Source organism: Alligator mississippiensis, chromosome 1 (assembly GCF_030867095.1).
Source record: "Alligator mississippiensis isolate rAllMis1 chromosome 1, rAllMis1, whole genome shotgun sequence".
NCBI lineage: Eukaryota > Metazoa > Chordata > Crocodylia > Alligatoridae > Alligator > Alligator mississippiensis.
This window is the reverse complement of record NC_081824.1, coordinates 108,851,199-108,878,664: the sequence shown is the minus strand read 5'-3', so window position 1 is coordinate 108,878,664 and position 27,466 is coordinate 108,851,199. Positions and strand designations below refer to the sequence as shown.

The window sequence follows — 27,466 nt, the reverse complement described above, 5'->3', positions numbered from 1 at the left end:
AAAGATAAATAGATTTCAAAATTGCAATAGGGCAGAAAGAATGACCAGATCCTACTTCTCAACAATCAAGATGGTCGGATACATACTCACCAGGTTAGGAGATGTGTGTAAGACAAAAAAGCCAGTGCATTATGCCAGCAAGAAATGAAAATAACAACAGTTCTTCTCCTTACCTTTCTAAAGTCTGAGGATTCTTGTCTTTCTTAACAAGGTTATCAACACCCTTCTGCCCTGTAATTCTTTTCCTTCATTCCTGTATTTAAACCCCAACATAATCTCATTATTAACCAAAATTCTGCTTTATCTGTCCTCTAGCTCATTTTCAGTGCTCCTTCCAGCCTCTTTTCCCGCTCCTTCCATTTAAATTTATTTAATATAGGCATAATAAAATAATCACATTTATGAATTAATTTTAAATTATGACCTATATTAAGGCTGAAACTTAGTATAATCTATTGAAATAATTAAAAATAAATAAAAAATAATATTCAGTCGGCATATTTAGAATTATATAGAATCAGCTGAATCTATAAAGATCAACTGGGGAGGTGACTGGCTACATTTCTGGAACCAGTTTGTTGAGGTGAAGTGATAAACCTGCTTTTGACAGCAGCAGCTTCTTCTGCAGGTAGGCAGAGAATACTTTTTTAATTTCAGTTTACTCAGCTAGTTCAGTCCAAAAACTAATGCATTTAAATTTGAGACACTAATTAGGACTAGAAAAAGCAAGACAGTTTCTTTTCTCCTTCCAGCACATGAAGGAAAATTAGGTACAAAGGGCTGAGTTCTAACTCTAACATTTCAAAAGACATTGTGGGCAAAACCAATCATATCAAATTACTAATAACTGATAATTCCTCCTTTATTTAAAAAATCTGTTATAAATACAACACATTTTGATGAACTTTTTAATGTAAATAGCATATTTAATTTAGTATTAACTAACAAAAATGTTAACATGTTGATTTTCTATATTTTAATTGCTTTCTAATGGCCATAAACAGCTTAATGCAAATGCTAAAAATATCATGTTAAACAGAAAGTGTTTACTCCCAGTTTCTAAAGTAACAAAATATTTCCACTATGAAAGTGTGTATTAAGAAACATTATTATTTTAATGTGTATATAGCAAAACTGCAATTACATGCAAATCAACGGGTCTTAATTGTTACAGAACCTGGAATTTTCACACAAGGATGTTTCACAACCTGCTTAGTTTGCATCATGTTGCTGAATTAAGAATAAGCTACTCAGCTGATTTCTGTGGCTTTTACTTCAAAAGGCACTACTTCTCAACTCAGCTGGAGCATAGCTAATTGGAAAGGCGATACATTTTAAAATAAAATCCACATCAAGCAGTTCCAACACTTCAACTGTCCTTCACCACGGTTTGCTGTGCTTATATGTAACCCTTGTTAATTTGCTAACCCTCATCCTCTTTGCTACCCCTGCAAAGAGTCTAGTCTGCTGTACTAGCTAATGAGAATCAACCTTCCTTCTGAAAAATTACTAAAAAGTAATTTGAAACAAGACTAAAATCAGTGAGTTATCTGCAGATTCAAGTTGTAATTAACACTGGCAATTTAAATAATTTTGATTTAAATCAATCCACACTCTTCACAAGGCACCAAGCAAACAAAGTGCTGTGAATCCTTTCAGTAAATGTTGAAGTGCTCAAAGTATCCATTTCCAAAAACAGGAAGAAAGCAGAAGTGTTACATGCATTTATTTGAATTTGCAATCTTTCACACAAAATATACACTGAGGGTTAATCCATATTTAGTGCAGTGTCCAATTTGTAACATTCACTTCAAATAACCCTAGATGGATACAGCCGAATATGCAATTATACTAAACAACTTACAGGTGTCTTAGTTTTCAAAGTATTACTTAGCCACCTGGCATGAGCTGAGCGTTTAGCCATGTAATGCTCATTTTTAACTCTTCCTACATTGCAAAGCAGAAGAGTGTAAACAGGTTCAGCAATCGTACAACAGAACCTTGCATTCAGTGAAATAAAAGGGGACAAATTCCAGAACAATGAAAGAAAATAATTTCCCACATGACTTGTAATCAGATCATGAAATTCATTGGTCAACAAACAGTATTGAAACAGTTCTCTCTTTAGTTGTCCCTTGAGCTCAGTATGGAAACCAAGAAATTAGGAAGGTTCAAAACATGATGGGAAAATGACATGGATAACAAAAATATCAGAGTTAAAATAATAAATACTATGAAATGCTTTGGTAGAAATAGAAAACGGTAAGCTCAGGTCTTAAAGTAACCTCTGTTAGGAATTAATATGACATTCCTATAGGGACAGGTTATTTCTTAACTCAAAGATCCCTGTATCTTTCTCTCTGGTCTCTGGTGCAGACCATGATATCAGAAGACAGTTCATTTTCATGTTCCTGCCTCCTTTGATAATTCATATGCTGTAACGCACATCTGCTGCAGTTCCAGCAGAACAGCACTTGCTTTGTCAATAAAATATTCAATTAAAAAAAATGACCCCAATAATGTTGCACAATAACATACTTACCAAATGAATTTAGTATTATTCTTTCATGTTGTGAGACTGTGTGAGCTAAAAGAGAACAGCAAAATTGTTCTTTAATGAAGTAACTGTTAAACAGCAAAATCCTATTCTTCTTACTCATAAAATCTAATTGTTCATTGTACCTTCAGAAATCTGCTTTTATGACATTAATGTTAGTCTCAGAAAATGCTTCCAGCATTGTTTAAGGATACATTTAGTAACAGTGAGCTCTGGGACTGGATACTAGTGTTTCTGTGCAAGTGAAGACTGCATATAGTACTTTGTCCTGCTGTCAAAACCAGCAGACTCACATTATCTTAACATGAAATCCACTGTTTCACTGCTAAGACCATACCGCTAAGATTAAATTCTTATGATGTAAGACCACATTAATGAAAGCATTTCAATCTACGGACCCAAGTAAGAAAAGGAAATCAGTTTTTAAGTACCTTATACATTTTACCTTTCCCTGTCATTGCTACAGCAATAAAGATATTGCTAAGATCATTTATAAACTCTAGAGGTGTAAAACTTCTAATAAAATAGCAGAATACTGTGATAAGAAGATAAATTATAAGATAATAAGAAAAAGAGTACTAGATGAGAGTTAAATAGCTGGTGCAGTCTGCTTATGCTTCTACAGAAGGTATTTTCAGAAATAACTAATTCTGTGATGTAAGGGGCTTGTTTTAAAGGAATGTAAGGAATAGGCAGCAGCAGACATGCTTAAAGTACCAAACAGTCGAAGGCCTTGTTGGAAATGCATACTGATTTACTGTTTGTTTCATTTGGCAAAGACTTGCCACCTGGCCAGTTTAATACTCAATCAGGCTGGTTACTCATTTCATAAACTCCAGATAAAACTAATGGAGCCAAATGTAAAAAACAATTTCATTAAATACGTGGTGCAGAAAAAAAATGCAAAGTACAATCCCTTGCCTTTTCTGCTTGACAGAATTAAATCCAAATCAGTCTTAAGCAAAGACGCTAGAGCAAATCTCCATGCCAAGCATAGGAGGAAGAGGAGAAGGGAATGTGGTCTATTCAGCAGGGCTCTTCATAACTTGCCTTGGACTCTTCCATAGTTCTGCTGCAGTCGAACAGTTTTTCCTTTTCAGAAAGCTAGTGGCTCTATTTAGTGCGAGGCAATTGGTTTAAATCTTGCGTTCTATTTGTATACTGGACAGTTAAAAGAGGCAACTCTTCTGTAATGCTTACTATAGTTTAGAGGCAAATTGTATCAATTTTAAAAGGTTGGGGATAGGCAGCAAGGGAAAAGGCTCATCTACTTGTGTGCCCCTGTTCATTAGGTCTCTGGTTCAGGATTGTATCCCCTATGCTCTACAACAGAGGTCGGCAGCCCCCGGCATGCGCGCCGAGGATGGCACGCGAATCCAGATTCCTCGGCATGCGTTAGGGCTGTGGCCGGGGTGGGGAAGCAGCCGCAGTTTGCAGCCTCTTGGCTGCAGCCGGCTGCAGCTCTGGGTAGCTGCTGCCAATAGGGAGCCTGGGCTACTCCCAGCACATGCCTGGGAGGCTTCAAGAGCCTGGGCTGGCTGCACCCAGGAGACTACAAACAGCAGCTGCCTCCCGGCCCCAACAGGTGCAGTGCCAGCACCTGCTGCCTCCTAGAGCCCGGGGCCAAGAACACAGCCGGGGCGGGGAGGCAGCAGCTGTTTGTGGCCTCCCGGCTGCAGCCGACCCAGGCTCTGGAGCCCTGCTGAAAGCAGCCTGGGCTTCTTGGCTATCAGCAGCTACCCAAAACCTGGGCCGGCTGCAGCCTCCCAGTCCAAGCCCCAGCCCTGGGCTCCCGGGAGCCAGCAGATACCGGCGATGCTCTGCGCTGCCACTTGTGCAAAGCAGCGTGTAGAACCCGGCGTGGCAGGCCACATTGGGGGGTGCAGAAAGCTACCTGCGGCTCCAAGCTCCCCACTGTCTTTGCCACACGTCCCCTGCAGATGGGGGCAGCAGCAAAAGGCACAACCCTGCGTGCTGCCCACACCGCCTCTGCGCACCCAGGGGAAGTGTGACCCAGGCAGCACCCTGGGACCTCCGGAGAGCAGCATGTGCGAACTCCGCGTTGCCCGGGTCACACTTCCCCTGTGTGCATGGAAGCAGCATGGGCAGCATGCAGGGTTGTGGCCCTTGCTGCTGCCCCCGCCTGCAGGGGAAGTGTGGCAGGGCAGCGGGGAGCTCAGAGTGGCAGGCAGCTTTCTGCGCCCTGCACTGTGCCCGGTTCCACGTGCTGCTCTGCAGAAGCGGCAGTGAGGGCAACACAGCGGGGAGCACTGCCCGTATCTGCTGCCTCCCCAGAACCCAGGGCTGGGAGGCAGCAGCTGTTTGCAGCCACCCCAGGTTCTGGGTAGCTGCTGATAGCCACGGAGCCTGGGCTGGGGGACAGAGCTCTGGGTGGGGGGCAGGGGCTTTGAGTGGGGGGCAAGGGGAACAAGCCCGGCATCCTGCCATGTACCCCCTGCCCTCGTTTTGTTTTTCTAGCATGCCGGCACTCCAGTACCTTCCAAAGTAGGCATTGTGGGTTTTTTCAGCACTCCAGCCAAAAATTGTTGCCTACGCCTGCTCTACAACTTTAATAATAATTGCCAGGGCAAAGCTACGTAAAGTTGAAATGATACCTGAGAATCCTCTGACGTACCACCCTGTGCTGCCTTCTTCCACTAGCAAGACAGGGGAAAATGTTATAGGGATGGCAGCGATCCCCGATTCACTGTTATAAATTTAGGAGATTCGTCCTACAAGAAATCTGAGGCCTTAAAGACGGAGAAGTGTATAGTGAGTGAATCCAAACAACTGCGCACCAGAATGAATGCACACCGGAAATCTATCAAAGACAAGAACACCCAGTTACTGGTGGGGGCACATTTCTCACAAGACAACCACTCTCTCTCCAATCTTTGGGTTCTACTTCTCCAAGGAAACTTACAAAACGCTTCCCAGAGACGAGGCTATGAACTCCACTTCATCAACCTCCTGGATACTACAAATCATGGACTAAATATAGACACTGGATTTATGGCACATTATAACCTACCTGACATCTGACCCCCCAGGTATTTCTTCACCGTTTAGCTGCTACATTTACCCCACTTCTCCCCTCCATCCAGCCTGTCTTTCACCCACTGACTACTCAATTTACATCTTCGTCTTGCAGGCATACCAACCCAGCCTCTGGCTTCTTTACTTTTTCATCCAATCCAGGCAAAGCATACACCAACTGCAGAGACTTCACCAGCCTGACAAAGGGTTTTTTTAAACCCGAAAGCTTGCAAAATTTCTTTTTTCTGTTTAAATTTGTATAATAAAAGATATCAGATTCACCTAAAGAAAGAACCTTGTCTGCCGATGTCCTCAGACCAACACGGCTACAACCTACACCCCTCCAAACAACCTGAACTCTGACCCTTCACAGACCTTGCCTGGTATCTAGCACTGGCTGAGAGCAGGTGAGGTGGCTACATTGGAATCTGCCCCCCGCTGGCCCCAAAGGAGCAATGGTGGGTTTTCCCAGTTATTCTTCTTCGGGTTTTTTTGCCTTCAGCAGATGCTGCGGCAACATCAGGATAAACCAGCTGCCCATCACAGCGACAGCAGGTCAGCGCTTGCGCTGGTTCCTAGTTCCAATGACTGGATCCAAGGGAGAGGTGGGTAGCCCAGCTCGTCCGAAGCCAGGCCAGTTAGACACACATCAGGAACACTGGCCTTACACCCTCAAAGCAAGATTGAGCCCTCTAAGAGAGGGGGCTACCCGCTATGCATCAACTGAGCTCGGGAGACAACGAAAGAGAGACCGGAGACAGCAGCGAAGCTGTAGGCTTAAAGCAAGTGTGCCAAGCGGGGGCACCAGTGCCAGGCAGGAGGGGCACCCGAGGGCCTAACCTAGCCAGCCTAGATCCCACGCCAACCTCCAGGACCCTCCCCCTGCCTTCCGGGACACCTGCTTTAGGGGGCCCTCCCTCCTCCCCTCATGCCTTTGAGGTTCAACCCCAGGGGGCGGTCCCGGGCTAAGCCCCGCCCCCCCGCGGGCAGCAAGCAGCCGCCTGCAAGGCACGTGCCCGGCCCCGCGTGACGTTGCGGTTGGGGCTGAGAACTCCAGGGTTCCTTCCCTTCCCCTGCCCGCGAGGGACAAAGCCTGACATCATGCTCAAGCGCGCGCGTACGCCCTGGCCCCCGGGCGGCCCCGCCGCAAAGCGGGGAGAGTGGGGCCGGGCCGGCTTCCTCACTTGGGGACGGGCCGAGCAACGGTTGGAGCTGGCTGGCTGCGCGCGCGGCGTCGGTTGCTCCGGCAACCAGACCCGGAAGCGACGACTGCAGCCCGGTCCAGCGCTGGGAGGGAAGGGGCGGGGTCGAGCAGGAGGGGGCGGGGCTGAAGCGTTCTATAGAGCAGCGCATGGGAGCGGGACCTCACGTCAGTAATTGATACGTCACATTTCACATGCGTCACTTGTTTTCTTACACGTGTGCACACATATTGATATGTCACTTGTCTTACACACACGTCAGTCATTTATACGTCACTTGTTTTCTTACACACACTTCAGTCATGTATACGTCACTTGTTCACCCCCGTCGAGTCGGGCCCATACGAGCAGCAGAAAGCCTCACCCTCCCGTGGCAGAGGCAACTGGTTGCCTATGACGCCACAGGGCCCCTCAGATGCTTGACGTTACAACTCAAGCAGTGGGGGCAGGATGACACCCTCCCCGTCCCCCCCAAGTGGCAGGAATGGTTGGTAGTCACTAGGGCTGCTGGGCTGGAGCAGGGCAGGGTTAAGGGCAGTGCTCCTCGGTGGCTGGGTGACACCAGGGCCCCCATGGTCTCTCCTCTCTCCACCCCCCTCCCCCATGTCACCTTCTTCCAAGGGCACTTGCTCTGACCTTTGTACTTGGGGCTCATGAGCTCGAGCATTAGGCCCTTTCCCCACAGACCTGCGGCAGCAGTGCCTGCTGCAGTATTAACCCACAATTCATCTTTAACTTGACAATGCCCTCAATAGTGGCAATGTCCCAATTCCAGGATGGGTTTTATCACCGCTGCTTGATGGGTCCTCAGCTGCCTGGAGTCCAATCCTTGAGCCACAATTGCAATTTCTGCTGCTGCATCTTTCTCATGAAAGCCTGGGGTCTCCATGCAACCAAACAATGAGTTTGGCAGAAGCAACAAACTGTGGATCATCTCTTGAGATGTGCTGTAGCATCACAGTGCACCCCACAAGATCTGGCAACACTAACACCAGCAGTGGCCTGTGCGGGATATTGGGAGCAGACCATAAAGAAAGGCTGGATTGGAGACTGGACGAAGCAGCAAACGGCAGAAGTTGCAGGTCTTTCCGCAGAGGCGAGTAGGCTGCAGGCTGAGATTTCTCCACCGCCTCCCCATATATTGTGCAGTAGACACCTTTTGCCCTAGATACCTTTCTCTGTTCCTAGAGGTCAGCTTTCTCAAGATGCATGTATTCATAGCTCTCTTTTTCATATTTCGACACTTCCTGTAGCGGCATATAGTAATTTTATAATAATTACTGCCTGTGGATAGAACTGGACCATGTGAGGCATTTTCACTTATATTTTATAGCTGGAGGAAACAAGGCCCCTCCTACATATTACCTATATTATGCCATTGACTGGTAAATCGTGCAATAAATGTAGACCAGTCACAAGCACAAAGTATTCTCACATTACAAAAATGACTTTCCAACTATAGAAAGAGCCAGCCCGCTACAAAGTTAGTGGTTGAAAGTGTGTAACAACTCTATAGCTACTTTCTATCCAGCTTTAATTTAAACAAATGGCAGGGACCTAGCAGCGCTGACAAATTAAAGCCATTTGTCCAGTGTTCTACAAGGTTCCAGTAGAAGGACCAAGGATGGAGCGAGTCACAGGGCTCTCTTCAGAGACTCCCTTTCTTAGAGCAGACTTCACCCTCAGCTGTACAGAAACTTCTGGCATGGGAGTCAAATTATATTACAATAAAATGTAATACATATACCCTAGCCTACTGTATATTTTTTTAAAGAAAGGCAGCCAAGGCATAATTGCTGTTTTACTCCAACTTAAATTCATGAGACATGCCTGCATCTCCTCCTATGTGCTCTATAAAGTAAGGAGCTCTGTACTAGTTAAACCAATTTACACTTGAGAGCATCCTGTTCAGGATTACCATTTTTTGTGTCTTTATATATGGATTAGATGGAATACAGGTCTTCCTAATTTCACAATTATGAAAAAAGTTCCCTTTGAGCACAGAGTACCTTGATCAAGGAAAGGGCCACATTACTCATTTACAGTCACTGCAAATGCAATTTACTGTAAAACATTTGTTCTCCTGCAATAATAAGCTTTAGAACATGGTTCTTGAACTGAAATTCACATTTCAATGTGTTCCACCTTATATTTTCTCTTGTACCTTGATTATAACTAATCAAGTATGTTACCCTTCTATGGGTTAGTACAATTTAGTAAGTGGCACAAGCAATTAATTTCTAAGAAGTTTGGGGATACTAAAAAGGTGAAGAATGACTGACATTGCAGATAAAAGTAAATGTAGGGAAGTAAAAATTCAATACAACAACTTGTTTTTAAATTACAAAGACAGATGACTTTCTCCAGTTGTGTAAGAAATTTTATGTATGCTTCAAAGAGATAATATAATAGCCCTGCCTAATATGACTATGGTCAGTCAAAACTCTTAAGACTAAATTACAGTAGCTAACAGTAGTTTGTATATTTACTTGGTGAAAATAAGTTAGAAGCATTAAACACAGCAGCCTTTTTCCTTCAAAAAAACTTTATTGAGTAGACGTTACCAATGGCATAGTTTAGTCCTCAGCATGCATGTGACGACCTCCCCTGGATGTGCTTTCACATGATCCACCGAACACACAAAACAGTTTCCCAATATTCTGAGATGGAGAGTGCATTCACATTTTATTTTACAGCACAAGGAAATTTACTTTCAATTTTGCTCATTAAAGGGGGTTGGGATTCTGCATTCTTTTTGAGTTTCATCAGTCAGAAGAAATTAAGCACTGTAAGTTTGATTTATCAAATTTACCCCAGGATATCCAACAGTTGTCTTACTGGAACTGCCTACAGTGAACATAATTGGATTTAGCAAAGTGGACATAACCATCATGGAATATTAGTTCAGACTGGGAAAATAAACTTTAAAACCCCCCCACTTAATTCAAAAGATCCTGTCCAGCAGGATACATGTTGGCAGAAAACATTTCCTTTCCCATGTTTTTGTACATATGCATATACAACAAATGCCTACACATTTTTAAACAACAGGAATATTAGTTACATGTGTCAAGGCAAATTCAAATCAGACAGCAATCTGGCAGACTGACAGTGAACTTGTGGAGGACAATAGTTGTTTATAGGCCACCTAAAACCAAAGGCACTCTGAAAAAGGGTAGCCCCCCCCCCCCAATCTTTACAAAAAACTGGGTGCATCTACACGTTACATTGCCATAGTGATGTACAACATTGCCACAGTGACATAGTGATCATGTGCATCTACACGTGACCATCAGCTTCATTGCCATAGCAGTGCGCTCCCTTGGTATAGCACGGTGCTACGGTGACGTAGCGGCAAAATCTAACCCTGCGCTGTGCACAAGGTGCACCGTACTTTAGTACTTCCAAAAGGAAGCACTAAAGCACGGTGATGCGTAGACACACCCATTTTGATGCAAATTTGAAAAAACTGTGGAGGTAACATTCAGTAATTGCTAGTGCTACAGTTCTAACGTACCAGTTTAGAAGGTAAACTACTACTAAAATATTGCCTAAAAATAAACTATTGAGAGTTACTGTAGCATGAAGATGTGCATTTAACTCTTACGGTTTTAATATCAGGCAACCATTATTGCTAAAATCTGTAACAACATTTTTTTTCAGACAAACAAGATAATGGAGAACTCATCAGCATTCTAAGTGTAGAATGATTTGAGGGAGATGATTTGAGGGAGTAATTGGTTACATAAATATTCTGCATTCCTGTGGAGTTCAAATCTTAAATATATGACACCTTTTTTTCAGTGGGTTGCAGAGTACTTAATTCTGATGAATAGAGGATAACAGAAATAAAGCTATTTGTGTACCAGGGTATCAAAAAAGTGTTGCTTGTCTTTCATTTAAGTTCCATTGAAGTAAGACTTGAAGCCAAATTCCCTGTTCCTAGTAATTTCAGACTCAGAATATGCTGCAAGTAAAAAGCTTGATTTAGTTCTGGTTAAGATACACTACAGGTGATAGTACCGTCTTCAAACATCTTGCTTCTGCAATTTAATGCAGGGGCAGCAGACCCGGATAGATGCCGAAAAATATCAGTAGCACAAAAGATTCTGAAAATAATAAATACCACTTATTTGGGGTTAAATTAGGTTGTAGAAAACACAATATATAAAAGGGAAGCCTATTCATTATCACTGATGATAATCTGACTTTATGAAACATTAATTTTAATTTAAAAAAAAATCAGTTGCTTGATTGCAGCAAGTTTTCATTGATGTTTATGGGGTTGATTTTTTAATATCTTGAGCAGCTCACAGCAGTTACAAAATCGTAGAAGGGGAATCCAGTCCTTTATCGTCTGATGCCAGATTTCAAGAAAGCCAAAAAGGAATTAATGTATAAAACATAAGCGCTTCCCTAATCTAGAATAATCTAAAATCCTACCCCACATTAAAGCCTATGGAGGCTAAGAATTCACCCAGTATTACTATGAAGGAAGAAAAGCAGAGAATCCTTAAAAAGTAGGATGCAATTCTGTTTACTGGGACAACAAAAAGCTAGTTAATTAGTGCAGTCCAAACCAATCCCAAATTGACTAAAAAAAATCTACTCATGAGTACTATACAGTAGAACACCAAATCACCATTTCCTGAATGCTTATGAAAATGTGCAGCTGATCAGTAACTGTCCAATGTCACTATTAAATCTGCATACTCCTGTAGGGATCCAAGTGTTGCAAACCTGTTAATGTTAACCTCATTTTATTTTAGGGTTGAATTTACAGTTCTTTAGCTTATTTGTATGGCTACAGGAGCATGCTGCGGTGACAGTTATAGCATAGCTGCTGATAATTGCTCCCTCAGGGAAAACACCTCTCTTTCTGAATCTATTAAATTACCTCTCTCCAGAGTCGATGGTACTTCATCAACCTATGGGAATTTAGAAAGGTATTTTTTTTCTAAAGCCAACACACACAAATTTCTGACCAAAAGAAGTGAGAACTCTTTGGACATGCAATTCATTTGTATTCTACAATTTCTCTAATTTAGAATTGTAATTTACTGTTTTATCCAACATGTTGCCTGAAAAGCTGTGTCAAAACTCAGAGTTAATATTATTGGAGGACCAAAGGCTGGATTCAAAACAGGACTTAGGTAGCCAAATTCTGTTTAAGTTCTGTTTTAGGCAGGTAAATCTAAAATTATGATCCAAAGAACTCTTGCTCAGCACTGCCTAATGCTGGAATTACATGACCCATAATAGACCAGTGATTCCCAATGAAGGTGCTGCGGTATCCTGCCCGATCTGCTGAAGGGTGCTGCGAGGTGCGGAGAGATAAGCAGATAAATTAAGCTGATAAAGCCAGGTTCAGGCTTGTTCCTGCATAGATTATCCACCACCCCTACTACCCAGACCCTGTGTAAGGAGATAAGAAGGAAATATATACATTTGTTTTTAAAGTCGGGTGCCACTCAGCCCACAAGTTATTGGAAGGGAGCCTCAAGTCCAAAAAGGTTGAGAATTACTGCGCTAGACATTTTGAAAGTTCCCTGAAGTGTCTACATATCCCAGAACTGCCCCAATCTGAGCAGCCAGGTACCTACCTCCCACCTCAGCTCCAATGGGATCCAAATACTAGGTAGAGCAGTATACACGAATCCCCCAAGGGCTCCAATTAAGCGGATATGCGCCGAGTTTGACTAAAACAAATCCGTAAGATAGCCCCCAACCCCGCCATCAAAACCATCTTACTTCTAAAGTGGAGCTGTCAAATGTGGCAGTAACAGCCATAATAATGCTACCTATCTTTAACTATAATACCCAATGGCTAGAGCACTTATCAAGTAAGTGGAAGATCTAGGTTAACTGTCCCCACAGCCCAAGGGAATTCTAACCTGCATCTCCCACTTCAGGTGGGAGCTGTGAGTTTGAAAGTCTTTGAGGGCCTGGATCCAGATCCCCCATTTTTTGACACACGTTCTAGCCCCAAGGTTACTAAATAAAAGATGGCCATCACCAACTCCTTCCCCCTACCTCCTGTTTTAAGAAAAAAGTAGCACACTCTTTCAAGGCTAATTACAAGTGCCTATCCTCTGGAAAGGATTCTGGGCTCTGGATCTTGACTAAACACAGGTGTTTGCCATCTTGATTTAGGCATCTAAGCACTGGAGAAAAACTGGGTATTTAGGAATTTACTGGATTGGACAGCTCTAAGCAACTCCCTGCTCAGCATGTGGCTTTTCTCACTTGTCTTTCAGAAACACCTAACTCCCCATGTACTGTACATGTTCTTACATACCTCAGCACTTGACGTTTGGGTTCCACGTCTGTAAGTAGACACCTAAAAATGTGCCTACTATTTAGGCACCACAATGATTTTTTTTTTTTTGGTCTCAAGCCCTAACTGAACACTGACAGCACATATTTGTATGCATTTCGAGAAAAGGAAGGGAACAGAATGAAGCTAAAATATACAGAAAGACAGGATTTTAAAAAACTAAAAAAACTAAAAAGACTTAACAGAATAGGTTACCCTTCTTTCTTTTAAAATGTACTGCATTCACTGATCCAGCCCAGCTTTAGAACAAGACAGGATCACTTTTAGCCTAAATACATATGCAGAAGTCTACTGGACAAAAATTACCATAACATACCAAACAGAGAAGGTAACCCAACTGATTCATACTAGTGTTTAAACAAAAACATTTCCTTGACAGGCAACGCATTGAATCAAAGCTGCAAAGCAAGTGCTGAATGTGTGTATACTTTCTCCAGTTATTGACCTCTCCCCACTTCAGTCACTCAATGAAATGAAATATAGCAGTTCTATTTGCTACCTTGTGTACAGCTTTAAATTTGTTAAAAATTTAACACTGGAAACCGCTTACTTTAGTTCACTGCTGACCCCATAAAAGGTGCAGATTAAGATGACGTAATTACCTCTTTTCATATACCTCCAAATTGATCTTATGTTTGGAGAATTATTCATGCTCAGTATGAGAGGAATGCTTTGCCATGATTTCAAATTCTAGATTCCAGAAGATGCCAGAAATAGAAATGATATTTTTATTCTCTTGATATCTATTATCTTTACTATATATAAAAGCTTTTATTGTAATGATTTAAAAGCTGGTAAGAATTTTGGCTCCAAACAGCTTAAGATCAGATAAAAATAAGACTTGACAATCATTGACAAAAATAGATAATGTCAATTTGTTTTTAAATTTCCCATAAAAGTCAGAAAATGGAGAATATGATGAAATAAAATGTATAACAACAGGCAATATGGTAAACACATTTTATTATGAGATGGCATACACAGAGTGAAATGTATATTCTCCTCGTCTTTTTTGTCCTTGGATATGAAGCAGCAGAATGTAGAGATTAACATGAAAGGGGTAACACAAAACATTCTTAATACATTTCTATATAAAAAGATGGGGACATGGCACAAAACAATCCACTGCATACAGTGGGCTTGCACTAGATGTGACTGCATTTTTTGACTGTGAACAATCTACAAGGAGAGGTGCTCATATTTTAGCAACTTGCGACTAATAGTTTTTTACTACGCTTCCCCCTCTCTCTCCCCCCCCCCCCCCCCCCCCCCCCCCCCCGTTTTCCAGGAATGTTCTATTTGCTGTTTCCAGGCTTTATGCCACATGATGGCTGGTGAAGGTTGGCATGCAGTGATCTCTAATAGGGTTTTACATTTTCTACTTTAGCCATTCCTAATGTGACTATTTACATTTTGCTAATAATTTACATATAAACCTCTCTCATGCTGACTTTGATCCCATCCAATAGCTTTTGGATTTACTGTTCAATGTTTCATGTGAATTAAGTATGGTTTCAACAGGTTTTCTGCTGCACAACATGCAGTATTCTCTCCTGATTACAATCAGGGACAGGACCCTTACTGCATTATATAGGGGAAATAATGGGAGATATGTTTAATATTACAATTTGTTTTTTTTCCAAAGGAACAACTAACAATAGTTACTTATATACTCATACACCTCAAACACATCATGCATTCTATGATCAAGCTCCAACTCTCTAAGCATGTATGTTGACAAATGTTTTAATGTTAGGCTACAAACAGCACTGGAGATTAAATGCCTTTCAATGCTAAAATTTCCACTTTTTATAGGAAGGCAAAATATATAGATGTATAAGTCCTTGTTCTTAAAGTTACATGGACAAAAGAATGACAGTACTGTGAACAGGAAGTAAAAAGGTGCATTTTTACTATACGGTCTATTAAAGAAAAAAAAAAATCAAACTATGTTGCAAGAGTATTTTTTCCAGTAAGACAGCATGATGGGATGGAGGTTTTCACATATAGTCACACTTTAAACACTCAGCTCATTCTCTAAATTTTCCTAACCTCCTAAACAAGCCAATTACTTCTGCTTCACTGAGTCAACGCTAAATCACAACTCCAGTAATTTCCACATCTAACTGTTTGAATCACAGGACTGACTTCATAGTAGATTTAGACAGATGGGGAAGCCATGTTCTGTGCCTCCTTATCTAAGCAGATAAAATACCAAAAACATTAGCAACACACACTGCTTTTGTGATTAAGTGTGCACACATTCAAGTTTGTCCCAGTGTAAGGGTCTTTCTTTTAAAGCTGGAATTGTGCTGGTTGAAGTTTCTAAAACATGCACGTGAGGGTTATACTGAAAAAGGCAGGGCTTAAATTAACACTGTTGAAGAGGTGGTTTCTAATATTATCAGTATTTCAAGGAGAAAATAAGTACAAGTTGGTATTTCCTTACAGGGAAATTTAATGAAAAAACTATTTGTAACCAAGACAACTGCCCTTAATTAAATAGTGCTACAGGGAAAAAATGTACAAAAACAAAAATAATCAGTGCTAGAATTACTCAGAAGCAGCTGCACAAGATTTCTGACAGCCTAAAAATAATGGGAGGTCTTTTTACAAGAAAAAATTCTGATCTTCAGAAGCGAATCTTATTTTTTCAATTTCTGCATTATCATCTTTAAACATACATTCAGGTAATTTGGTCAACACATTACAGGCCAAATTCACCAATGGTGTAAAAATGGATGCAGCTTCACTGTTTTCAATGGAGCTGGTTCGAACACCAGCACTGAGTTTGACCCACTGCAAATAAGGAAGAAATCAAGACATTTTCTCCCATCATCTGGGTGCCCCATTAGCAAAATTCGTAGTGATCTAATATAGATTATAAGGTAATAATAGCCCATGGGTCACATCCACAACTTGGAGCTGCACAGCTATAACCATGCCAATGATTATAAAAATGTAATGTCTGCTCCAGAAAGGAATGCCACAAGAACAGTAAAAAAGCTAAGTCTGTAACATATTTGGCTACTGATTTTGAACTGGTTTCCCAAATAGAACTGGCAAGAGAAACCATGAAATCCTCTAGAATCATTTCATCACTACAGTCTGTCCTTCATGAAAAAAGGGATTATATCCTCCTGTACTTTCCATTTAAAGTCATACTAGTCACTATGGATTTCAAGAGAGGCAGTCAACTGACTAAATGGAAGTTATAGTAGAAATGCAAACGTATTCTAGTTTAACTGTCAGTAAACTCTTCACATAATACAGAAAAAGTAAAACTATGTGATGTTCGAATTTTCAGAACTGAAGTAAACCAATGCAAATAGAAGACCCCATCTCATCAATAGCTGTTCAGTGAGCACAACCAAAGTATCAAAAAAAAACCCCAACCAAATCTAGATTCTCAACCCTCTGAATTAGCACAGAGATTTTGGGATGCAACTGATCTACAATCTTGCATTTTATATTAGAGACACTAATATACAAGTGAAAACATACTGTAAATATATTCTGCTGAAATGGAAAGTACTGAGCCAACTGCAGCACAAGCTCTCTCACAACTGCAGTCCTGCCTCTCAAATGATTCACTTCACTCTTACTTGCTCAAGGAGTAGGGATTTATCACACGAAGCGTATGTAAGCATCCTTGTGTAAGAGCCACATGATTATTAAGTAAACATATCCACTCTACAAGCCTACTGCACTCAGAGTTACCTAACATCCCCACCACAAACAGGATTGTCTCACCTTCTGGTGCCCTCACCACTCTGTAACCTCACTTGGTTTTATTTATGCAGAATTTAATTACTCTTAGTGGAAGGAAGGCAACTAAGAGAGAACAACAGCACGAGAAATAAAACTATTAGAGAAACTAGGATTAGATTGGCACATAACAAATCAAGTAGCTAAGTGGGTATGGACATGTGGATGAGAAATGCCAAGGGCACTAGCCAAGCAGTTGGCAAACTTTTAAGACTGTGGGCCAGATTGACCCACTTAGGGGTGGGCAAGCAGACAGGTGGGACCTAGCCACCACTGCTTTTCCCTGTGGCAGAATGGGGAGAATGCCCACAGCCAGCACTTCTCCCTGCAAAGGCACAGGAAAGTGACTGCTACCAAAGCTCCCCACTGTCAAAGTCCCATTTCCACAGGCTGGATTGAATGGCTTCACAGGTCAGCTCCAGCCTGTGAGCCATAGGTTGCTGACCCCCCGTGCTAGCCATTCAGAGCGAATATTTATAGTAGCCATTCAAAATGCCAAGTTGAGGGGATACATATGTTAATAAACAATACTGAGTTAATAGGATCTCTGTTATATAACAACCACTATATAGCCTTTAGCCTCAGATTTTATTTAGCCCAGGGCAGCTATGAACTTGACAAAACAGTACATAGGATCACTTCTCCTCTTCTACTAAAGAAATCAGGAGAAAGAACTAAGGATGAGGTTTTTTGAGGACTGTAGTTATTCCCCACAGAACAATATTCCACATACACCAGATCAAGAGGAGGCAGAGCCATTTATATGGACCTCTGTCCACGGTCTGTAGTTCAAGTCATCTAGATAAGGCTTATACAGTGGCAGCTGACCATCCTTTAAACCATCCACAACTGCAGAGATGTGGCTGCAGAAAGATAGTTTAAGTTAATGGTGTATTGTTTTTGCTTGGAAATTTCCTTAGGAATGGTTAGGCAATCATATCTCCACTGGTTTGCTCTTATATTATTCCATTGTGGGATTTTAAGAAAATAGGGGCAAGACAGAACCAGGCTATAAAAAGGTAAGCAGAGACAATATGAATTACAAAGATGAATACTTGTGTTATACAGCTATTACAGAATATACTCTAGAATTAATCAGAAGATTGATCTGGGTGAGAAGGAATTCCTTAAAGAACAAATAATTTTGATGCATCTAATTCTCAGAGCCTATGGATCTGGTTTTTTTCCACATACAAGAAAAACTGTCCCAAAGCATCCAAAGAACTTATAACCAGGGACCTGCTGAAATTGTGATTTCCTGGACATTGAGAAATCTATCATTGCCCACAAAATCCGCAAAAAAAGAAAAAAAGAAAACGTACTGAAAATAAAATACTGGCTTCCCAGAGGGAGCCAGCAGTCTTCACGGCACTGTGGCATGGCTGCAAAGCCTGTGGGGGAGGGGAAGAGGTGCTGCTGCCGCCCACCTGAAGGGCAGCCCAAGAGGGCTGCTGCCCCTGCTCCTGATTGGCTAAGAAAGCTGCCTATGTGGCCCTGTCAGTGGTGAGGGGCGGGGCTGCATGGCAGACAGCCCTCACAGCCAATCACTGGCAAGAGACAAGGCCGTTGGGGCCCCTCGGCCAATCAGAGGTTGGGGCGAGCCACTGAGATCAGCCCATGAATATGGCACCAGACCCCACAATCTCTCTACAAAATCGGCCAACCTCTTCCTTGACTTGGGTAGACTGCTACTTGTACCTCAAGTGTTTAATGCAAGAGTTCTACTGATAGCAGCAGGGCAGAACTGCTTACTAAATGTGTTCCCTTTGCAAGGGGGAATGAGAATCATTTTAGTTTACTTATAAGGGTGGCCAAATAAATTCTTCCATGCCACAAATTTCAGTATATTACATATCAGAAATGATATAGGGAGCATTGTTTTTTACTATCTAGTCAAATATTTAAATGTTCCCATGAAATTAAAGGACTGTTTAGAGGTCTAAAGAACAACAAAAACAAATTTCTGTTGAATACTCAAATACAAATATTTTGCCATTTATGGAATAATTACTAAATATAAAAATCTTAACTATAGTGTACAAATAAAGGCATCTCTATTTAAGGGGAAAAAACAGAACTATAAAAAGCCAAAGCAATCCAGGATTTAGTTTTCCCCCCTCAAACCAGACAGCCAGGAGGCAAATTACAACATATACATAACAAAAGGTATTTGGAGTATAATTCCTCACTTCAAAAAATGCATTAGGAAAAATGCTGCCTGTTTTTGTTATGTGCACAAACAAAATGAAGTTCCATTTTGATTTGAATTTGTCTACCTCCATCAGATTAAATGCCTTAGATTATGATACTGGAGGAATTGAGAGATGCGTATTTTGTACTTCTTTTCCCCTTAATGACATGCTTTTTGTTCTCTGAAACAGCTTTCTGTTTAAAAACGAAAGGTAAAGGAATCTATTACCTTACTCACACTGATGGCACTAATAAGGAAACGTGCTTTTCATTTAATTTTCCTAATATCTTAACATCATATTTTTCAGATGGGAGTTGAGGTATCTTAAACCTTCCACAATGAAAAAGCTACAAAACAGTTTACAGACAGTAACAAAATTGCAAAATATTTATAAAAAAAACCCAGGAAGAATAATGCCATAATTCAACCATGTAATCAATAACAGGAAAACTCAAGTACTGAAGTATACTTAAATGGAATAGTTGTTTTGACACTATTTTAAAGTTGCATTGCAAAGACCAAATCTATAATTTTAGAGGTCTGAAGGTTTTCTAAATAACATAAAAATATCCCTAAAATTATTAGACAGTTAAAGGAAGGAATAAAAATCCCTGAGTAAGCCAAAGACAACTGATATGTATGGCCTCAGAAAACAGACTAGTTTTAAGGCAGCTGCCAACTTGCAGATACAACTAAATAATAGGGATATGTCATATATAATAAGATAGTGATATAATACATAGATTTTCTTGTCACTGCCTTACCTTATAAATTTGCAACTCTTAAGAAAGGTACTATTTCCATAGCCGCTGCTGGGTCAGAGTACCCCTTCAATCAAACGGAAAAAATGAATTAAGAGATGCTGTGAAACTATTATGGCTACTTTAACATGCTTGTACACAGTGTTTCGGCAAGACAAAAAAGCAGGCAGACTGAAACCTGAAAACATGCACGCACTAGTCAACTGTGGTAATCTGACATTCATGTTGCCAGGTAAACAAATCCCACAAGTTTCTTTCACCAAGGCTCTGAAGTCAAGATATGTACTGTATGATTCACGGAGAACTATTGTACTGCAGGAATTAACACTGATCATTTAACTGCCACAGCTGTATACGGGTTTCAGGAGGTTTTTAAAGGACATGGGTGCGAAATATTTACTTTACAATGATATGCTGTATTCATGTTCAACTTAAAAAACCCTAAAAAGCTTAAAGGAGATTAGAGAAAACACATATTTACAAACTTCTGATTAGATTTACTTAATGTGTTTTTTAAAGCAATCTTATTGTTTTCTTTTGTTAAAGGCCCACCAGGACTTTCTAACCTCCTTTGCTGTCCTCCCCTCACCCCCTTACCCCAAGATCAGGCATTCTACTTGCATTCAATTTTTCCTTCTCAATTTTTTTTAAACTTTAGGATGTTTGCATAACAGTAAAATAGTGGGAATTTTTTTTACTTCAAAGTGTTCTCAGTAACTAAATTACACTGTTATGATTTTGACTTTTTTCAAAGTTCAACAATCACAGTTGTATGATTTTAAGTTGGGACTGAACAGCATGGATAGCTGAGCTCTTCAAACAAAGATATTGTCATCACAGTACAATATCAAAAGAGAGAGAGACCAAGAAAGAAGAAACACTGAAAGCATGGAATACAAGTAACATGGCCTCTAAATGACTCCTTCCTCTCCGTGTCTCTAGTCTTATTCCCCTAGCCTCCCTCTCAAATCCTTTAAAGATTTGATTAGACATTTTAAAAACGTAAGACGTATAACCTTTTAGATGATAAAAATTTCAGACTGAATTTTTACCTGGTTGTTAGTATGTAGTATTTGGTATACGCCAAAAAACAACAGAAGGTGTATGTTTCTAGCTCCATCATGAACTCAAGCTCCCATGGTCTCACTGTCCATCCCAGCCTATTATGTATCCAAAGACAGAGCGGGACAGAGACACTTGTCTCATTACCATGGAGAGCTATTTTTTTCTTTGTTAAAGAAAAAGTTAAAACAATGTACTCTCCTACAGAATGACTTTTCCCCCCAAATCATAGTACATACTCTTAACATAATATAAATACTTAAACAATAATCATTGACATGGTTCTAATCATTTTACTTTTTACTTTTGTTTGAGGCACTGATATTTTGGCAGTGGCAATCCTTGCCACGCAGGTCATTAAACTCCCTAGTCAAAAGGTAAAATCAACCCATAAGATAACCAGCTATTATATTCCAGCACGTGACTTTGCATGGTGGTATGCTGGACAAAACACTGTGAGACGAAAGATATTTACAGAATTAGTTTCTAACATAAGAACTAGGGTGTTCAGTGTACAGCAAAAGTCCAAACACCTCTAGCAGTTCTTCTGAAAGGCCTAACCCAAACATAAAAGGAACACATTACAAATTAAATGTTTTCTTCACAGGCCAATCAGTAGAGTTGTGGCTACAATACAGACTTTGATTGTCTAGGTAAGAAACATAAAACTAAAAATTAAAAAAAATAAAATAAAAAACAACAAACAGTTAAGCAGCAGGCCCCTCTTATTCAAAGCATACAAGAGCAAGGGGGCCTTCTGGTCTGCAGTAGTGTACTGTGTTAAGGGAAGATGGCAGAAGATCCCTGTTCTTTTCTTCAAGGGCGATGACTTCGAAGGTGTTACCCAGCACTGTATTGCTTTGTTGCACAAGTCTTGTATAGACTTTGCAGGACCAGTTCAGTTTGGGTAAGGCCCGCTCTTACCGGGGCATTCCTGTCCGTGACCTTTTCTTCTGCTTTTCGCAAAGGCAAAAGATAGGGAAAGCAAATAAACCTGCCAAGGAAAAACAAAACAAACAAGTTAAAAACAAACCAACAAACAAATAAACCTATAGTTAATTGTATGTGCACATATGTTGAATCTAGCGTCCACAACTGTATTCAAATATTGCTTCACAAATTTCTGTGAACTTTGCCTAGGAAAAACATTTGGACAAGTATGGAAGATACTGTGTTGCAGCAAATTCTCTTTAGTCACTAACTACTCTACAGTTTCACTCCTTTTTTTAGTTTGAGCCTCCTCAAACGGACTATCCTCATTAATATTTGTGAAGCAGTCAGATCATTACGTAAAAAATTCTCTAAAAAGTGACATTATTCCATGTCCTTCACTTAAGTCTTGTCTAGGCTAGTCATTAAGTTGGATGTTAGCATATGTCAACCAATATATTAAAGTACACAGATACATTTATTTTAGCAGATGCTATGTTAGCTGAGTTAAAAGTCTAAGATTCCCCATAGGTTTTAACATGACCAGTTTACCATGTTTGAAAGGTTCCTTGTCTTTAACACACACAAGCTAATATCATATTTTTTAGCCCATTTCAGGCAAAACCTTATTTTATTCTTAAGTTGTTCTGTAAAAGTACAGTGGGGTTTTTTTTACCACAATCAAGTTTGTAATAGTGAAAAAATAGTTTTTAGAAGAGAAGTTAAGCTTCCAAATTGAAACAGTGGTGCCCTGAGGTTTCCTTCATGCATACTGGTAAGAAGGCTGAGGCCTTGTTTTTCAGAGATTAGTGTTCTACCATACTATTACAAAAAACTACTAAAGTCATTACCTTTACTTTGGTAAATGTCATAAAGAACCGTCAAATACAGATTGTGAAATTATGTCTGTTGAATGGTTCACAACTCCTATGAAAACTACTTTTATAGCTAAGTTGGCAGCACATGTTGCTATAATTACTGCAATTTCAGAGATTTACTATAAATAATCAATATGTCTTTGAAACTGCACAATATTGCTCTTTATGATCATCTCAGTAATCTGATCACAGCCTAGTTTACAATTTAATATTTTGCCATGGTATACCATGTTATAACACAGCAGAACCCTGCTAGCATAGATACTGTTGACAGAGGCAAAGAAGTGCTTTTGCCAGTACGGCTTATATTAGTTTGGTATGAAAAAATAGCCTTTGCCAGCAAAAGCATTTTGTCTCAGCATCACTGTAGTGTTTTGTCTGCTGGTCACTACAAAAATATTACCCCAAAACCATGCTACTAACTGATGCTTAGAAAAACGTCCAGTGTACTAGAACTGGAACTGGCTTAGGATTCAAGATTCTGATTATGAACAATGTTTGAATTGGTCATCAACAGGTAAAATACCCCAAATACAGCAGTCAACTAACAGGTACTTTCCTTACCAATTTGGAGCATGCTAGAAAAGTTATACTGCTATAACTCTATCAGCTACGGATGCGAACTTTTACTGGAAATTGGAATTCATCTTTAAAACAGTTTCCTAGAAAAACCAAGCTAATTACATGTGTGGATACTTACAGAAAGTAATAACATTTTCAACTTTTAAAATCTTTACTGACCTACCTACTTCAAGACTTATACATACAGACACTGTTATACCAGGTTAAAGGAGTCCTACACCTGTATATTTCAGTCCGGGACTACACTACAGACTTCTGCTGACATAACAGTGCTGTTGAGGTGCAAAAAGCCGTGCTCTGTGATGAATGTAACCATGCCTGAAGTCCCTAACATAGTGCTCCAATGCATGTGCAGGGAGGCTGCTCCAATGCACTGTAATCACAGCTTGTTGGAGCAGACTCAATCAACTCTGCTGAAGCGTGGTAATTACCGCACTGCAGGAGACTCCAGCGTCATGTGTATCGGCATCCCCATGCTGAAAAATGGTGGCGGGGGCACTTTAACTGAAGCTCGTTGAACGAGATTCAGTTAAAGTGCCCCCACCGCCATTTTTCAGTGCAGAGATGCTGATACACGCAATGCTCTAGGCACTTTAATTAGTGCAGCTCAGAGAGCCATGCTAATTATAGTGCCCCCTGCCCACTGCAGCATGTCTATAAATGCCCATACAGTCAGTTCGAGTGGTAAACACTGCTTCTGTTAGTACCATGTCTTTCACCTTTGGCAAGATTCTTACTATATAGGGCAGAGTGCAGCTCTGCAAGACTAGCTGCCTCTTGCAGAAGTGCTTTGACAGTACAGCATGCTGACATATCTATATGAAGAAAAGACTCCTGAGCCTGAACATAGCTTTAATTTGCTTAACACAAACCAGGATTAAGTAACAACAATATAAGCAGTTTTAAATCAATAACGGAGTCATCACAAAAAAGGTTTTTACTGTCAGTCGTATAGTCAAAGTGACTAAACTTCTTTAATGTAGACAAACTTTGAGTGTTCTTGACTTATTCTTTGTAAAAATAGCTGGTTAACATCAACCTTCCACATGACAAAATAGCTATCACATTTTAGGCGTTACATTATATGCAGTTCTTACCTATTACAATAGCTATGGCTCCCAGTGCCAGTCCCAAAACCAGTATTAGGGGTGTAATGAGCAACTTTCCAGCTGAAAAACAAAAATAATTTAAATAAATGAGTGTTACCATGGACCATTGGGTCCTCAACCTTTTTAGACTCAAGACATCCACCACAGACTCACTGAGCCAGAAAGGACCTCAAGGGTTACCTCATCCAATCCCCAATATTATTTAATCTTTCCAGCCACCCACAAAATACGTGAAAAGTGCTCCAGGCCACTGAGTGTGGTCACCTACGTTGACAGGCAACCACATGTCCAAAATGATCCAAATAACCATCTATTCTGGCCCTCCTTGTACATCACAGCTACAAAGCATCGTATAAAAAAATCCTATGACATGTCACAGGCCAAGAGTAGTGGGGTACAAAGGTGTAAGCAAGGCTCAGGACACTACAATGGCAAGGAACTTCGGTTAAAGTATATTCAGATGATCCTAGGAATGGGAAAATACTGCAAGCTACACAAGGCGGCAAAAAGTCATAGTGGTTCTTGCCAATCTGGTCTGGTGTAAAATTCCTTTCTGATCTCTCTGGTCCAGTTATCTGTTTGAATCTGAGCACTGGAACAAGACTAAAGCCAGGCACCAAAGAGGTTTCTAAGTACTGAAGGTCCATCAGCAAACTGCACTCAATGTACAATGTGTCAAAGCATTAAAGCTAGCTGAGTTAGGTTTATGTAACACTGATTATTCACTGACGTAAGGAGTGTAGTATACATGCACTGAAAGATGGGAAAGACTAAAGGTACTTAATACTTCCTATAATATTGACTAACAGCTTCATCATTCTTTGTACCATGAAGATTTGGATTCCATCCAAGCTACAATTGAATAGAGATTGGAATTCAGTTAAATATACAAAAACAGCATTTTATAACTGTTTCCTAAAATTCCATCAGAGAACATATACCACTTGATTTTCTTTTTAAATCAATTTACATTATTTTAACAAAGTAAATTTGGGTATCAATATAGTTTGTGAATGTTCACATCTACTTTTAAAACAGGTTTATTTCAGAAAGGAGTTGTTCCAAAAATGATTTTAATGCAGAGTGACTTTTTACTCATTTCCTTAAATAAGAACATAGTAAATACCATGATGGGTTGAGTCAGTGGTACATGTGGCTCAGCATCCTGTCTCCAATAGCAGCAGAAGTGGCCAACCTGCTGCGCATGTAACACAAATGGACCACAAGTGAAGCTATTTATTTGGCACATGGCAGATAAGGCAGGGGGTGGAATGAAGAATAAGGGAGAGAACCAAGTGGCAGAAGAAGGTGAGAAGCAGAGCAGCAGGTTGAGGCAAGGATGAGGAGCAGATTTGGGATGGGGTGAGAGTCTAAGTGGGATTGGGCTGGGATCAAGGCAGTAGGTGAAGGAGAGAGTGAGAAGTAGAAGATTGACCAGGGGAGAAGCAAAGTGGGATGCGGGGGAGGGAGAGGGTGCAGGGAGGGGATGAAAGGCAGAGAAGACAGACCTGGCTGGGAGCAAAGCAGTAGATGGGGGAGGGAATAAGATCACTTATGCAAGAACATCCAACAAGAGAGACCTTTTCTTAATTTATTCTTAAAATCTGTTTTTTCTACAAAGCAAATAAAGTCACATAGTTGTGCACAGGTTTTGTAGTTTATTTAACTTTCAGTTTTCCACAACATTTAGCAACTCTGTAATAAAGGACACAACAGTGCATGGGCAGATCCAGGATATACTAAAGGGGGTGTGGCATACTGCCCCTTGAACTATTGGGAATGAAGGCAAGGCATGGATTGAATGACATGGGAAGCCAGGCAGGGAGCAGGTGCATGACAAGGGGATAAACCTGGCCCCACCAGCACTGCTGCTGCTGTCCCCAGCTGACCTCAGTAGGGAGCTCAGAAGCTGATTGTGGATGTGCAGGGCTGAGGCTGCTCATTCCCCTCCACCCCACTCCAGTCAGGGGGTGTGGGAAGTGGCTGCATGGGTTGCCAGGCTCAGACAGTGATAGCAGCTATAGCATGCAGGTTCTTCCTTCCAGCCCCTGCTCCCTCCTCACCTGTTCTCCCCACAGGCATCCCCCCACTGGCCAGGAGCAGGCACTGGAAGAAGGAGTCTGCATGCCATTGTCCTCAGCTGAGCTAGGCTCTCCATGCAGCTACTTCCCTAAGTTCTTTTAACTCCAGAGAAACAAACAGGCACAGTTACGTTTGCTGAATTGGTGAGCTAAATGATGAACAGCCACAGTGGTGTCTGCTAAGTTAGGTTTTCTGCATCTGTCCTCATTGCATTATTATTTATACCTGTGCCTTCTCTTGATGCATGTGGTGAGGAGGTTTCAAAAAGCACTTCTCATTTCCTGTCTGGTTTCACCTGTGAGCACAAACTGCTCTTTGGAATTCAGAGACTGCTCTATGATATTTCCCTTCAGAGAGGCAAAGAAAAGCAGGGCAATGGCTGGCTAGGGAGGAACCACAGCTGTGATATGTTTACATTTTCAAATAATTACAGCATGTATATGCAGTTCTATGGTTTTTAAAGGGGAGATACAGGAGCAACAACCAGTGCTACAAGGGTGGCTGTACCCCTGCTCTCAGTCTCTCCCCCAGGGTAGGTAGACCACACTGTGGCAACAGCAGCTGGGCACTTTTTTTTTTAGGTTTTTAAGTCCTTGAGACAGGTAATAATCCTCCCTCCTCACTTTTGGCACCCTCTCCCCCACCCTCTATGCTCAAAGGCATCTCCCCTGCCCTTCCATTCCCTCACTCACTCTCTACTTCTGCCTCTGGGCTCAGAGACCTACTTATCATTAATGCTGTCCTAGCTGCAGCTGCTGCTGGGGACAGCAGTGGGGGTGGGGACAGGGATGTACTCTTGTTGGGGAACACCTAGGGGAGTGGGCAGGAGGCAGAATCTGCCCGTCACCACTAATGTTTGGAGCTGAACCCAGCTCCACCTGCAGCCTGGTCAGAGCAGGGAAGAGCAGCGTTGAAGTTCCCCTGTCCCCAGGTCAGCCAGGGACAGTGGCAGGGCCAGGCAGGGGAGCAGG

The 27,466-nt window shown here is 41.1% G+C and overlaps 2 protein-coding genes across 5 annotated transcripts in view; both read right to left on the bottom strand.

Annotated features, from left to right (window-relative positions):
- Nucleotides 1-6,877, bottom strand: part of LOC102567042 (synaptonemal complex protein 1) — a 32,539-nt gene extending 25,662 nt beyond the window's left edge. The window contains exons 1-2 of the mRNA XM_059733477.1: nucleotides 6,778-6,877; nucleotides 2,543-2,587 (exon numbers count right to left, since the gene is read on the bottom strand). The gene's annotated coding sequence lies outside the window, so the exon portion shown is untranslated. The remainder of the gene's footprint in view (nucleotides 1-2,542; nucleotides 2,588-6,777) is intronic.
- A 7,201-nt stretch (nucleotides 6,878-14,078) lies between these two features.
- RNF217 (ring finger protein 217) overlaps nucleotides 14,079-27,466 on the bottom strand; it is a 91,382-nt gene continuing 77,994 nt past the window's right edge. For 2 of the 4 annotated variants that reach the window (XM_059733476.1, XM_059733471.1), the window contains 3 exons: nucleotides 24,402-24,473; nucleotides 21,839-21,908; nucleotides 14,079-19,919 (listed from right to left, as the gene is read on the bottom strand). In XM_059733476.1, coding sequence (XP_059589459.1) covers nucleotides 19,886-19,919; nucleotides 21,839-21,908; nucleotides 24,402-24,473 — 176 coding nt within the window. In that variant the 3' untranslated portion in view covers nucleotides 14,079-19,885. Of the gene's footprint in view, nucleotides 19,920-20,904; nucleotides 21,909-24,401; nucleotides 24,474-27,466 lie in introns of those variants that run through there. The other 2 variants (XR_009464394.1, XR_009464395.1) reach the window with 2 other exon arrangements.